The sequence below is a fragment of the Pseudophryne corroboree genome, chromosome 6, assembly GCF_028390025.1.
Source record: "Pseudophryne corroboree isolate aPseCor3 chromosome 6, aPseCor3.hap2, whole genome shotgun sequence".
Lineage (NCBI taxonomy): Eukaryota > Metazoa > Chordata > Amphibia > Anura > Myobatrachidae > Pseudophryne > Pseudophryne corroboree.
Genome location: NC_086449.1, coordinates 773,944,896 through 773,959,591, shown reverse-complemented (window position 1 = coordinate 773,959,591; position 14,696 = coordinate 773,944,896). Strand labels below are relative to the sequence as shown.

Below are 14,696 nucleotides of genomic sequence, written 5' to 3'. Positions count from 1 at the left end.
CTAAATAATGCCGGACTCGTACTAGTTTGCTTACAGCCCTGTGGGGCTGCACACACAATTCTGCAAGTTCGGCGGTACCGTAAGTGCAGATCAGAATTTAGTTGGTTATTTTCTAGAATGCACTAGATAATTAATAACTGAAGTCTGAGTGGTTGCCATAGACAACGCCTCCACTTTTTAGTAAATCTACAAAGGCTTTACATCTCATTGGAGCATTGTTGCATAGAAAAAATATAAAAAACAACTTTACGTCCCTCACTTATAGGGTATCTGTCACAAAACTGTAGCGTATATCAGATGTAAATCTGACTTCTACTCACAGAACAGCATTCTTACTAGGTATTTGCTGGTGCCTGACACCGGCTGCTGGCTAGTCAGTGGATAAAGATGTATCATAGCTTGTAGAGCAATAAACTGGAGAGCGAAAGTATCAACCAATCAGCTCCTGACATTTTTCAAACACAGCCTGTAACATGCCAGTTAGGAGCTGATTGGCTGCTACTTTATCTCTCTCCAAGGATTGATACATTTCCTCCAAAGCCAGGCACGAGCTAAAGGTATCTGATTGTACATTTAAAACGTTTTTCATAAAGTATATACTGTTTACCATTATAGCAACAGGTTGTTACATGTGGATTTACTGGTGACATAATTCATCCTAACGCTGCATTTTTCTTATTTATAGGACTTGATGGCAGATTTGAAGTCTGAGATCTCTGGATCGCTGGCCAAACTGATTCTTGGACTTATGTTGACACCTGCTCAGTATGATGCCAAGCAATTAAATAAAGCCATTGCGGTATCTACTACAGTTTTTCTCATTTTGTGGGGCTATACCTACTAATACTATACAGCTATGTACTATAACTACCTTGGTGCATTTTATCCGCTAGGGATACCATGAGTGGACCTATGACAACGTATGAGTTGGCCACAGTGCATATGAGTTGGCTACACTGCATTGGCCACAGCGGTGCTTGTACGTTTTTCCATACTGCTCCAATGGTCCCCAATGCCTCTGATTGCCATGTCCAATTACTGCTGGAGATTTCTGGTCTGTTGGGCCTAATTCAGACCTGATCGCTAGGCTGCGTTTTCGCACAGCAGGCAATCCGATCTGAACTGCGTCTGCGTATGCACCGCAATACGCAGGCGCGACGTACCACAGGAACGGAGATCGCCGGTCAGCGATGGAATGGTGCGAAATTTCCGAACGCACGGACGATGGCAAGGAGATTGACAGGAAGAGGGCGTTTGTGGGTGGCAACTGGCAACTGACCGTTTTCTGGGAGTGTTTGGAAAAACGACGGCGTGTCCAAGCGTGTGCAGGGAGTGTTCCTAACGTATATTCCAGTCCTGGACAGGCTGATGTGATCGCAGCGGCTGAGTAAGTCCTGGGCTGCGCAGAGACTGCACAAAATCAGTTTGTGCAGCTCTGCTACACATGCGTTCGCACACTTACACAACAAAAATACACTCCCCAGTGGGCGGCGACTATCTGATCGCAGCAGTGCAAAAATTGTTGCCCAGTGATCAGGTCTGAATTAACCCCTATCATTCTTTATTGCCTTAGCTTGGAATGAATGGTTCAGACAGTTAATTAACCTGGTCAGAAGGGGGTGGGGCTTATTGAGAGAAGATTCCAGTCAATCCAGGTTAACATGGAACGGTCACATAGATACAGTGGAAGCACGGAAAGTCTTTTTGTGTTCCTGTATTATTTTCTTAAAATTGTACACTATCTTTAAAAAAAAAAAAAACTGGACAGATAAAGATCTGATGTGACAGAAGTAACTGATTTTATGGCAGTGTGTATACAAATCTTACACAGCCATGCCTAACAAAAATCCAGATTTTCAATTTCCAGGAGCCGCAGGACCTTCCAGAAAGGACTCCACAAAATGGGTGTAGTTTGGGCAGCTCATATGTGTGTGATTTTTATTAGGTCCTGAATTTCCAAATGGGAATGTCCACGGGTATGTCCTATCATCACATGAAACCAGTTTAGGAAAGTCCTTTGGATTTGCTGTCTGTCTCTGCACAGTTGTTAATAAATCCGTTTATAGTATAGAAAAATGTCCATGAGTCTCATTGTTTTGCAGGGGGCTGGCACAGATGAAAAAGTCTTAATTGAAATCTTGGCCACACGAAATAACCAGGAGATCCAGGCCATTAATGAAGCTTATCAAGAAGGTGAGTGTACAAAAAGCAGGGTTTAGTGTTGGTCCAGCTATTATGGGTCATTTATAACTAGAATGGTGAGTAGTGACAGAGACTTTAAGGTGATGCTCTCAGGGAGAGGTAAGAGAGGGGACTTTAGGAGTTCCCCTGGCAGCCCTAGAGCCACTATCTCACCCTCTTTCTGATCAAGAACATTTATCTTCAGAAAGATCCATTTCTACCTCCTTCAAACAAGCCCCTCTTTCTACTAACTGTCCTAGTGATGTGGTATCTAAGGCTCTTAGAACACTGAAGACCAGAACATTGTGTCTGGCATGGACACGGTCAAAGCAGGTCAAGCAGGATTTGTCTGCTGGTGGGTGGTCTGAGATAGAAGTCCATAGCTCCCAATGTATGAAAATTGTTACCAGGAAGACATTGCACATAAGTACAGGGTGAGGCAAAAATACCTCCCATATTTTGCTCAGCCATTGGTTCGGCATGTGTCTTTTCTGTTGCTGTCATGTTATGCAGTGGCGTAAGTTCGTCCCAGTGGCCCGGAGGCAAGATAAATATTGGTGCCCCCCTATTTCCTATATTAAGATAAATGTATGTATGTATGTATGTATGTATGTATGTATGTATGTATGTATGTATGTGTGTATGTGTTCTGAAAAAAATGTATATACTGTATGTATACATTTAATTGTCTTTTATTTTAAATCACACATTTCTTAGCAGTCATTCCCAGGATTAGAACCCACGACCTGTTACACTGACAGCAGATACTTTACTGATAGAATTCTCATGCTTCCTCTACAGGAGCAAATAACTCTAACTATATGAAGGGGTGTGTTATTGAAAGTCGACAGTAACTAGGTCGACAATGTCTAGGTCGACCACTATTGGTCGACAGTAACTAGGCCAACAGGGTGTCTAGGTCGACAGGGTCTTTAGGTCGACATGTTCTAGGTCGACAGGTCAAAAGGTCGACATGAGTTTTTAATGTTATTTTGGTGTCGTTTTCTTCGTAGAGTGACCGGGAACCCCAATTAGTGCACCGCGTCCCCTCGCATGGCTCGCTTCGCTCGCCATGCTTCGGGCATGGTGCCTTCGCTTCGCTCGGCACAGATTACCGTTCCAATCGTAGATCGTTAAGTATGAAAAGGTTAAAAAAAAAGAAAAAAATTGTGAAAAACTCATTTCGACCTTATGACCTGTTGAACTAGAACATGTCGACCTAAAGACCCTGTCGACCTTGTTACTGTCGACCAATAGTGGTCGACCTAGACATTGTCGACCTAGTTACTGTCGACTCAATCCGGATCCCATATGAAGTTACGTGTAATTGTCAGAGAAGTATCTTCATATAGTTAGAATTCTCATATTTCCTATACAGGAGCAAACAGCTTCATCAGTAAGGTGTCTGCTTCCAGTGTAATAGGGCGTGGTTTCTAATCCTGGGTATGACACTTGTAAAATGTGTATATTCAGTATAATAAAAAGGGTGTGATCTGTAAGGTGCAGGGACCAGTGAGGAAGTCGGCCACTGAAAAGACAGCGGCATAATTCAGTGGTGTCACAGAATGGGCGGAGAGGTGCCCCCCCCCTCAGAGCAGGAGCCCGGCGGCAGATGACTCTGTTGCCTCCCAGAGTTCTGCCTCTGATGTTATGAGGATATCCTTCAAAAGCAGTTCTGCTCACAAGTGACGAAGCTCTTTCATTTGTCTGGCTTCGTTACAAGTAGAATTTTCATTACTGGGCAGAAAACAATCCCCAATAGCTACATGGAAGTCCTCTACACAACCAATGTGTCACTGTTTGGTGCGCTGTTGCAGAGTTTGGTGTTTTAGGCCCTTACTTTTTTGAGGATGAAGGCCAAACGGTTACAGTAACTTTCCATCGTTATATGGAGATGCTACATAACTTTTTTGAACAGAATCTCACTGAACTTGGAAATCTAGATCTGTGGTTTCAACAGGATTGGGCCACCACTCACATGATGAGAACATCAATGGAAGTTTTGTGAAAATGGTTTCCAGGGCACCAGATCTTGTTACGCAGTAATGTTGGGTTGCCTGCACATTCACTTGATGATGCCCCTTTTTTTAGAAAGTTTATTTTGAAAGTAGAGATGTGTGCACAAAGGCTCATGTTTTGGTTCTAATTTTATTGTCGTGTTTTGGTTTCGCAAAACCCCCCTCAGGTGGTTTGGTTCAGAATTCGGATGAAAAATGTAATCTTAGAGTTCATACATCTTTGGTACAATAGGTGGCAGTAGAGTGTAATGACTATTTCCATGTCTCTCTTTGAGACATGGGCATAACAGTGTATTTCCCGGTAACAAACTCCTATGCCAGAGCTGATGAATAAGGAAGGCAGTAAGCTTCAATCTGTGGGGCATAGTCAATTGGCTAATACTTGCGGGTTATCCGTGCAGAAGAGCCTAGCGTCCCATGGGGATCGGTATGAAATACCTCCAATCAAATCCCGACGGTCGAAATCCAGACAGCAATTGACCGAGGGTCAAAATCCCGACATGGACAAAATACGACATTTAAAATACCGACAAGGTCAAAATACCGACCTGTAAATTGCCGACAGGTCAAAATACCGACATGCGGTTTTCATTTCTCTGACGTCCTAGTGGATGCTGGGAACTCCGTAAGGACCATGGGGAATAGCGGGCTCCGAAGGAGGCTGGGCACTCTAGAAAGATCTTAGACTACCTGGTGTGCACTGGCTCCTCCCACTATGACCCTCCTCCAAGCCTCAGTTAGATTTCGTGCCCGGCCGAGGTTGTATGCACACTAGGGGCTCTCCTGAGCTCTTAGAAAGAAATAGACTTAGGTTTTTTTATTTTCAGTGAGACCTGCTGGCAACAGGCTCACTGCAGCGAGGGACTAAGGGGAGAAGAAGCGAACTCGCCTGCTTGCAGCCGGATTGGGCTTCTTAGGCTACTGGACACCATTAGCTCCAGAGGGATCGACCGCAGGCCCAGTCCTTGGTGTTCGGTCCCGGAGCCGCGCCGCCGTCCCCCTTACAGAGCCAGAAGCAAGAAGATGGTCCGGAAAATCGGCGGCATGAAGACTCAGTCTTCACCAAGGTAGCGCACAGCACTGCAGCTGTGCGCCATTGCTCCTCTCACACACTTCACACTCCGGTCACTGAGGGTGCAGGGCGCTGGGGGGGGGGGGCGCCCTGAGGCAGCAATAAAAACACCTTGGCTGGCAAAAATACCTCAATATATAGCCCCAGGGGCTATATATGAGGTAAATACCCCTGCCAGATTCCATAAACAAGCGGGAGAATAGGCCGCGGTAAAGGGGCGGAGCTATCTCCCTCAAGCACACTGGCGCCATTTTCCCTCACAGCTCCGTTGGAGGGAAGCTCCCTAGCTCTCCCCTGCAGTTTACAACACAGAAAAGGGTTAAAAAAGAGAGGGGGGGCATTTAATTTAGGCGCAGTATACATTATATAAAAAAAGCAGCTATAGGGGACATAACTCAGTTAGTCCCTGCATTATATAGCGCTCTGGTGTGTGCTGGCATACTCTCATTCTGTCCCCCCAAAGGGCTTTTGTGGGTCCTGTCCTCGTTTAGAGCATTCCCTGTGTGTCTGCAGTGTGTCGGTACGGCTGTGTCGACATGTTGAATGAGGAGGCTTATATGGTGACGGAGCAGAGGCCGATATATGTGATGTAGCCGACACCAGAGTGGATGGATAGGTAAAAGGTATTAACCGACAGTGTCAACTCCTTACATAAAAGGATGGATGACGTAACAGCTGTGGGACAGCCGGCTTCTCAGCCCGCGCCTGCCCAGGCGTCTCAAAGGCCATCAGGGGCTCAAAAACGTCCGCTCTCTCAGATGGCAGACACAGATGTCGACACGGAGTCTGACTCCAGTGTCGACAAGGTTGAGACATATACACAATCCACTAGGAACATCCGTGACTTGATCCCGGCAATAAAAAATAAGAATTTACTTACCGATAATTCTATTTCTCATAGTCCGTAGTGGATGCTGGGGACTCCGAAAGGACCATGGGGAATAGCGGCTCCGCAGGAGACTGGGCACAAAAGTAAAAAGCTTTAGGACTACCTGGTGTGCACTGGCTCCTCCCCCTATGACCCTCCTCCAAGCCTCAGTTAGGATACTGTGCCCGGACGAGCGTACACAATAAGGAAGGATTTTGAATCCCGGGTAAGACTCATACCAGCCACACCAATCACACCGTACAACTTGTGATCTGAACCCAGTTAACAGCATGATAACAGAAGGAGCCTCTGAAAAGATGGCTCACAACAACAATAACCCGATTTTTGTAACAATAACTATGTACAAGTAATGCAGACAATCCGCACTTGGGATGGGCGCCCAGCATCCACTACGGACTATGAGAAATAGAATTATCGGTAAGTAAATTCTTATTTTCTCTAACGTCCTAGTGGATGCTGGGGACTCCGAAAGGACCATGGGGATTATACCAAAGCTCCCAAACGGGCGGGAGAGTGCGGATGACTCTGCAGCACCGAATGAGAGAACTCCAGGTCCTCCTCAGCCAGGGTATCAAATTTGTAGAATTTAGCAAACGTGTTTGCCCCTGACCAAGTAGCTGCTCGGCAAAGTTGTAAAGCCGAGACCCCTCGGGCAGCCGCCCAAGATGAGCCCACTTTCCGTGTGGAATGGGCTTTTACAGATTTTGGCTGTGGCAGGCCTGCCACAGAATGTGCAAGCTGAATTGTACTACAAATCCAACGAGCAATCGTCTGCTTAGAAGCAGGAGCACCCAGCTTGTTGGGTGCATACAGGATAAACAGCGAGTCAGATTTTCTGACTCCAGCCGTCCTGGAAACATATATTTTCAGGGCCCTGACTACGTCCAGCAACTTGGAATCCTCCAAGTCCCTAGTAGCCGCAGGCACCACAATAGGCTGGTTTAAGTGAAATGCTGAAACCACCTTAGGGAGAAATTGAGGACGAGTCCTCAATTCTGCCCTGTCCGTATGAAAAATTAGGTAAGGGCTTTTATAGGATAAAGCCGCCAATTCTGATACACGCCTGGCTGAAACCAGGGCTAACAGCATTACCACTTTCCATGTGAGATATTTTAAGTCCACAGTGGTGAGTGGTTCAAACCAATGTGATTTTAGGAATCCCAAAACTACATTGAGATCCCAAGGTGCCACTGGAGGCACAAAAGGAGGCTGTATATGCAGTACTCCCTTGACAAATGTCTGAACTTCAGGAACAGAAGCTAGTTCTTTTTGGAAGAATATTGACAGGGCCGAAATTTGAACCTTAATGGACCCTAATTTGAGGCCCATAGACAGTCCTGTTTGCAGGAAATGCAGGAATCGACCCAGTTGAAATTCCTCTGTAGGGGCCTTCCTGGCCTCGCACCACGCAACATATTTACGCCAAATACGGTGATAATGTTGTACGGTTACATCCTTCCTGGCTTTGATCAGGGTAGGGATGACTTCATCCGGAATGCCTTTTTCCTTCAGGATCCGGCGTTCAACCGCCATGCCGTCAAACGCAGCCGCGGTAAGTCTTGGAACAGACATGGTCCCTGCTGGAGCAGGTCCTTTCTTAGAGGTAGAGGCCACGGGTCTTCCGTGAGCATCTCTTGAATTTCCGGGTACCAAGTCCTTCTTGGCCAATCCGGAGCCACGAGTATAGTCTTTACTCCTCTCCTTCTTATGATTCTCAGTACTTTTTGTATGAGGAAGAGGAGGGAACACATACACCGACTGGTACACCCACGGTGTTACCAGAGCGTCCACAGCTATTGCCTGAGGGTCCCTTGACCTGGCGCAATATCTGACCAGTTTTTTGTTGAGGCGGGACGCCATCATGTCCACCTTTTGGTTTTTCCCAACGGTTCACAATCATGTGGAAGACTTCTGGGTGAAGTCCCCACTCCCCCGGGTGAAGATCGTGTCTGCTGAGGAAGTCTGCTTCCCAGTTGTCCACTCCCGGAATGAACACTGCTGACAGTGCTATCACATGATTTTCCGCCCAGCGAAGAATCCTTGCCACTTCCATCATTGCCCTCCTGCTTCTTGTGCCGCCCTGTCTGTTTACGTGGGCGACTGCCGTGATGTTGTCCGACTGTATCAACACCGGCTGACCCTGAAGCAGAGGTCTTGCCTGACTTAGGGCATTGTAAATGGCCCTTAGTTCCAGGATATTTATGTGAAGTGACGTTTCCATGCTTGACCACAAGCCCTGGAAATTTCTTCCCTGTGTGACTGCTCCCCAGCCTCTCAGGCTGGCATCCGTGGTCACCAGGACCCAATCCTGAATGCCGAATCTGCGGCCCTCTAGGAGATGAGCACTCTGTAACCACCACAGGAGAGACACCCTTGTCCTTGGAGACAGGGTTATCCGCTGATGCATTTGAAGATGCGATCCGGACCATTTGTCCAGCAGATCCCACTGAAAAGTTCTTGCGTGGAATCTGCCGAATGGAATCGCTTCGTAAGAAGCCACCATCTTTCCCAGGACCCTTGTGCATTGATGTACTGACACTTGGCCTGGTCTTAGGAGGTTCCTGACTAGGTCGGATAACTCCCTGGCTTTCTCTTCCGGGAGAAACACCTTTCCAGAATCATCCCTAGGAACAGCAGACGTGTCGTCGGAATCAGCTGCGATTTTGGAATATTTAGAATCCATCCGTGCTGTCGTAGTACTACTTGAGATAGTGCTACTCCGACCTCTAACTGTTCTCTGGACCTTGCCCTTATCAGGAGATCGTCCAAGTAAGGGATAATTAAGACGCCTTTTCTTCGAAGAAGAATCATCATTTCGGCCATTACCTTGGTAAAGACCCGGGGTGCCGTGGACAATCCAAACGGCAGCGTCTGAAACTGATAGTGACAGTTCTGTACCACAAACCTGAGGTACCCTTGGTGAGAAGGGCAAATTGGGACATGGAGGTAAGCATCCTTGATGTCCAGCGACACCATATAGTCCCCTTCTTCCAGGTTCGCTATCACTGCTCTGAGTGACTCCATCTTGAACTTGAACCTTTTTATGTAAGTGTTCAAGGATTTCAGATTTAAAATGGGTCTCACCGAGCCGTCCGGCTTCGGTACCACCAACAGCGTGGAATAATACCCCTTTCCCTGTTGTAGGAGGGGTACCTTGATTATCACCTGCTGGGAATACAGCTTGTGAATGGCTTCCAATACCGCCTCCCTGTCGGGGGGAGACGTTGGTAAAGCAGACTTCAGGAACCGGCGAGGGGGAGACGTCTCGAATTCCAACTTGTACCCCTGAGATACTACCTGCAGGATCCAGGGGTCCACTTGCGAGTGAGCCCACTGCGCGCTGAAATTCTTGAGACGGGCCCCCACCGTGCCTGAGTCCGCTTGTAAGGCCCCAGCATCATGCTGAGGACTTGGCAGAAGCGGGGGAGGGCTTCTGCTTGTGGGAAGAGGCTGTCTGCTGCAGTCTTTTTCCCCTTCCTCTGCCCCGGGGCAGATATGAGTGGCCTTTTGCCCGCTTGCCCTTATGGGGACGAAAGGACTGAGCCTGAAAAGACGGTATCTTTTTCTGCTGCGAGGTGACTTGGGGTAAAAAGGTGGATTTCCCAGCCGTTGCCGTGGCCACCAGGTCCGATAGACCGACCCCAAATAACTCCTCCCCTTTATACGGCAATACTTCCATATGCCGTTTGGAATCCGCATCCCCTGACCACTGTCGCGTCCATAATCCTCTTCTGGCAGAAATGGACATCGCACTTACTCTTGATGCCAGAGTGCAAATATCCCTCTGTGCATCTCGCATATATAGAAATGCATCCTTTAAATGCTCTATAGTCAATAATATATTGTCCCTGTCCAGGGTATCAATATTTTCAGTCAGGGAATCCGACCAAGCCACCCCAGCACTGCACATCCAGGCTGAGGCGATTGCTGGTCGCAGTATAATACCAGTATGTGTGTATATACTTTTTAGGATATTTTCCAGCTTCCTATCAGCTGGTTCCTTGAGGGCGGCCGTATCAGGAGACTGTAACGCCACTTGTTTTGTTAAGCGTGTGAGCGCCTTATCTACCCTAGGGGGTGTTTCCCAACGTGCCCTAACCTCTGGCGGGAAAGGGTATAATGCCAATAACTTTTTAGAAATTAGCAGTTTTTTATCGGGGGAAACCCACGCTTCATCACACACCTCATTTAATTCATCTGATTCGGGGAAAACTACGGGTAGTTTTTTCACACCCCACATAATACCCTTTTTTGTGGTACTTGTAGTATCAGAAATGTTCAAAACCTCCTTCATTGCCGTGATCATGTAACGTGTGGCCCTACTGGAAAATACGTTAGTTTCCTCACCGTCGACACTGGAGTCAGTGTCCGTGTCTGTGTCTGTATCGACCTGAGGTAACGGGCGCTTTAGAGCCCCTGACGGTGTTTGAGACGCCTGTACAGGTATTAACTGATTTGCCGGCTGTCTCATGTCGTCAACAGTCTTTTGTAAAGTGCTGACACTATCACGTAATTCTTTCCATAAGACCATCCAGTCAGGTGTCGACTCCCTAGGGGGTGACATCACTAACACAGGCAATTGCTCCGCCTCCACACCATTTTCCTCCTCATACATGTCGACACAACGTACCGACACACAGCACACACACAGGGAATGCTCTGATAGAGGACAGGACCCCACTAGCCCTTTGGGGAGACAGAGGGAGAGTTTGCCAGCACACACCAGAGCGCTATATATATACAGGGATAACCTTATATGTGTTTTTCCCTAATATAGCTGCTGTATATATTTATATGCCAATTTAGTGCCCCCCCCTCTTGTTTTACCCTGTTTCTGTAGTGCAGGACTGCAGGGGAGAGTCAGGGAGCCTTCCTCCAACGGAGCTGTGAGGAAAAAATGGCGCCAGTGTGCTGAGGAGATAGGCTCCGCCCCCTTCTCGGCGGCCTTTCTCCCGCTTTTTTATGGAAAAATTGGCAGGGGTTAAATGCATCCATATAGCCCAGGAGCTATATGTGATGTATTTTTTGCCAAAAAAGGTGTTTTTATTGCGTCTCAGGGCGCCCCCCCCCCAGCGCCCTGCACCCTCAGTGACCGGAGTGTGAAGTGTGCTGAGAGCAATGGCGCACAGCTGCGGTGCTGTGCGCTACCTTATTGAAGACAGGACGTCTTCTGCCGCCGATTTTCCGGACCTCTTCAGTCTTCTGGCTCTGTAAGGGGGCCGGCGGCGCGGCTCTGGGACCCATCCATGGCTGGGCCTGTGATCGTCCCTCTGGAGCTAATGTCCAGTAGCCTAAGAAGCCCAATCCACTCTGCACGCAGGTGAGTTCGCTTCTTCTCCCCTTAGTCCCTCAGTGCAGTGAGCCTGTTGCCAGCAGGTCTCACTGAAAATAAAAAACCTACTTTAAACTTTTACACTAAGCAGCTCAGGAGAGCCCCTTAGCCTGCACCCGTCTCGTTCGGGCACAAAAATCTAACTGAGGCTTGGAGGAGGGTCATAGGGGGAGGAGCCAGTGCACACCAGGTAGTCCTAAAGCTTTTTACTTTTGTGCCCAGTCTCCTGCGGAGCCGCTATTCCCCATGGTCCTTTCGGAGTCCCCAGCATCCACTAGGACGTTAGAGAAAATGTGTTACACATTTCTGACATTAACCCAAGCACCTCTATAAATGGGTTTTTAGGTTTGGGGAGAAAAAACAGGCAGTGTTTTGTTCCCCCATCAGATGAATAAATGAAGTGTGTGAAAAGCGTGGGTTCCCCCGTTTAGAAACTGGTAATTTCTAAAAAGTTACTGATGGCGTACCCTTTCCCGCCAGGAGGATAAGTTACGCTGGGAGATATCCCCTAGGGTGGATAAGGCGCTCACACGGTTGTCAAAAAAGGTGGCACTGCCGTTTTAGGAACGGCCACTTTGAAGGTATTTACACACTCAGGTACTAGACGGAGACCTGCAGATCGTGCTGCTGCAGCGTGGTCGGTGACCCTGTCAAACATGAGAACATATTAAAGACGTCGTCTTATATATGAGGGATGCACAGAGGGATATTTTGCCGGCTGGCATCCAAAATGAATGTAATGTCCATTCTGTCAGGAGGGTATTAGAGACCTGTCACGGGACAGGTGATGCTGACTTTAAAAGGATTCTGCCTTATAAGGGTGAGGAATTATTTGGGGATGGTCTCTGGGACCTCGTATCCACAGCCACAGCTGGGAAGAAATATTTTTACCTCCGGTTTCCTCACAGACTAAGAAAGCACTGTATCAGGTACAGTCCTTTCGGCTTCAGAAAAGCAAGCGGGTCAAAGGCGTTTCCCTTCTGTACAGAGACAAGGGAAGAGGGAAAAAGCTGCACCAGTCAGCCTGCTCCCAGATTCAAAATTCTTCTCTCGCTTCCTCTGAGCCCACAGCATGACGCGGGGGCTCCACAGGTGTAGCCAGGTACGGTGGGGGGCTGTCTAAAAAATTTCAGAGATAAGTGGGCTCGCTCACAGGTGGATCCCTGTTTCTTTCAAGAAGTATGTCAGGGGTACAAGCTGGAATTCGAGATATCTCCCCCCAGCCGTTTCCTAGATTATGGCTTGCCGACAACTCCCTCAGGCAGGGAGGCTGTACTAAAGGCAATTAATAAGCAGTATTCCCAACAGGTAATACTCAAGTGCCCCTACTTCAACAAGGACGGGGTTACTATTTTACACGGGTTGGGGTACCGAAACCGCATGGTTCGATGTGACCCATTTATATTAAAATCCTTGAACACATACATAAAAAAATTCAAGTTCAAGATGGAATCGCTCGGGGCGGTTATTGCAAGCCTGGACGAGGGGGATTACATGGTATCCCAGGACATCAAGGATGCTTACCTGCATGTCCCCATTTACCATCCTCGCCAGAAGTATCTCAGATTTGTGGTACAGGATTACCATTACCAAGTCCAGACAGGACTGTACAAGGCACCGAGGGTGTTTACCGGGGTAATGGCCGAAATGATGATACTCCTTCGAAAAGGGAGTTTTTAATTATCCCGTACTTGGACAATCTCCTTATAAGGGCGAGGTCCAAGGAGCAGTTGCTAGTCGGGGTAGCACTATTTTGGAAAGTGCTACAACAGCAGAGTTGGATTCTAAACAGTCCAAAGTCACAGCTGGTTCCTATGACACGTCTACTGTTCCTGGGGATGGTTCTGGACACAGACCAGAAATAAGTGTTTCTCCGGGAGGAGAAAGCCAAGGAGCTGTCATCTCTAGTCAGAGACCTCCTGAAGCCAAAACAGGTATCGGTGCATCATTGCACGCGAATCCTGGGAATAAGGGTAGCTTCCTACGAAGCAATCCCATTCGGCAGGTTCCATGCAAGAATTTTTCAGTGGGACCTGTTGGACAAGTGGTCCGGATCGCATCTTCAAATGCATCGGCTGATAACCCTGTCTCCAAGGACCAGGGTATCTCTAAAATGGTGGCTGCAGAGTGCCCATCTTAAGGAGGGCCGCAGGTTCGACATACTGGACTAGGTCCTAGTGACCATGGAGGCCAGCCTTTGAGGCTGGGGGCAGTAACACAGGGAAGAAAATTCCAAGGACTTTGGTCAAGTCAGGTGACTTCTCTACACAGGCAAGACCTCTGCTTCAAAACCAGCCGGTACTGATCCAATCAGACAACATCACGGCGGTCGCCCATGTAAACCAACAGGGCGACACAAGAAGCAGGATGGCGATGGCAAAAGCCACAAGGATTCTCCGATGGGCGGAAAATAATGTGTTAGCACTGTCAACAGTGTTCATTCCCGGAGTGGACAACTGGGAAGCTGATCTTGTCAGCAGACACGACCTCCACCCGGGAGAGTGGGGACTTCATCCAGAAGTCTTCCAAAGGATTGTACACCTTTGGGAAAGGCCACAGGTGGACATGATGGCGTCCCGCCTCAACAAAAAGCTATAAAAGATATTGCGCCAGGTCAAGGGACCCTCAGGCGATAGTTGTGGACGCTCTGGTAACACCGTGGGTGTACCAGTCGTTTTATGTGTTCCCTCCTCTGCCCCTCATACCAAAGGTATTGGGAATAATAATAAGAAGGCGAGGAGTAAGAACGATACTCGTGGTTCCGGATTGGCCAAGAAGAGCTTGGTACCCAGAACTTCAAAAAATTATATCAGAGGACCCATGGCCTCTGCCGCTCAGACAGGACCTGCGGCAGCAGGGGCCCTGTCTGTTCCAAAACTTACCGCGGCTGTGTTTGACGGCATGGCGGTTGAACGCCGGATCCTGAAGGAAAAGGGCATTCCGGAGGAAGTCATTCCTACGCTTATTAAAGCTAGGAAAGAGGTTACAGCAAATCATTATCACCGCATATGGCGGAAGTATGTTGCATGGTGTGAGGCCGAAAAGGCCCCAACAGAGGAATTTCAACTAGGTCGATTTCTGCATTTCCTGCAAGCAGGAGTGAATATGGGCCTAAAACTGGGCTCCATTAAGGTACAGATCTCGGCTCTGTCGATTTTCTTTCAAAAAGAACTAGCTTCAGTACCTGAAGTTCAGACTTTTGTA

At 48.0% G+C, this 14,696-nt stretch overlaps 1 protein-coding gene across 2 annotated transcripts in view; it reads left to right on the top strand.

Moving 5' to 3' along the window:
- The window catches only part of ANXA6 (annexin A6), a 247,982-nt gene that overhangs the window by 175,499 nt on the left and 57,787 nt on the right, over positions 1-14,696 (top strand). For both annotated transcript variants that reach the window (XM_063928684.1, XM_063928683.1), the window contains exons 17-18: positions 686-799; positions 2,103-2,193. In XM_063928684.1, coding sequence (XP_063784754.1) covers positions 686-799; positions 2,103-2,193 — 205 coding nt within the window. The remainder of the gene's footprint in view (positions 1-685; positions 800-2,102; positions 2,194-14,696) is intronic.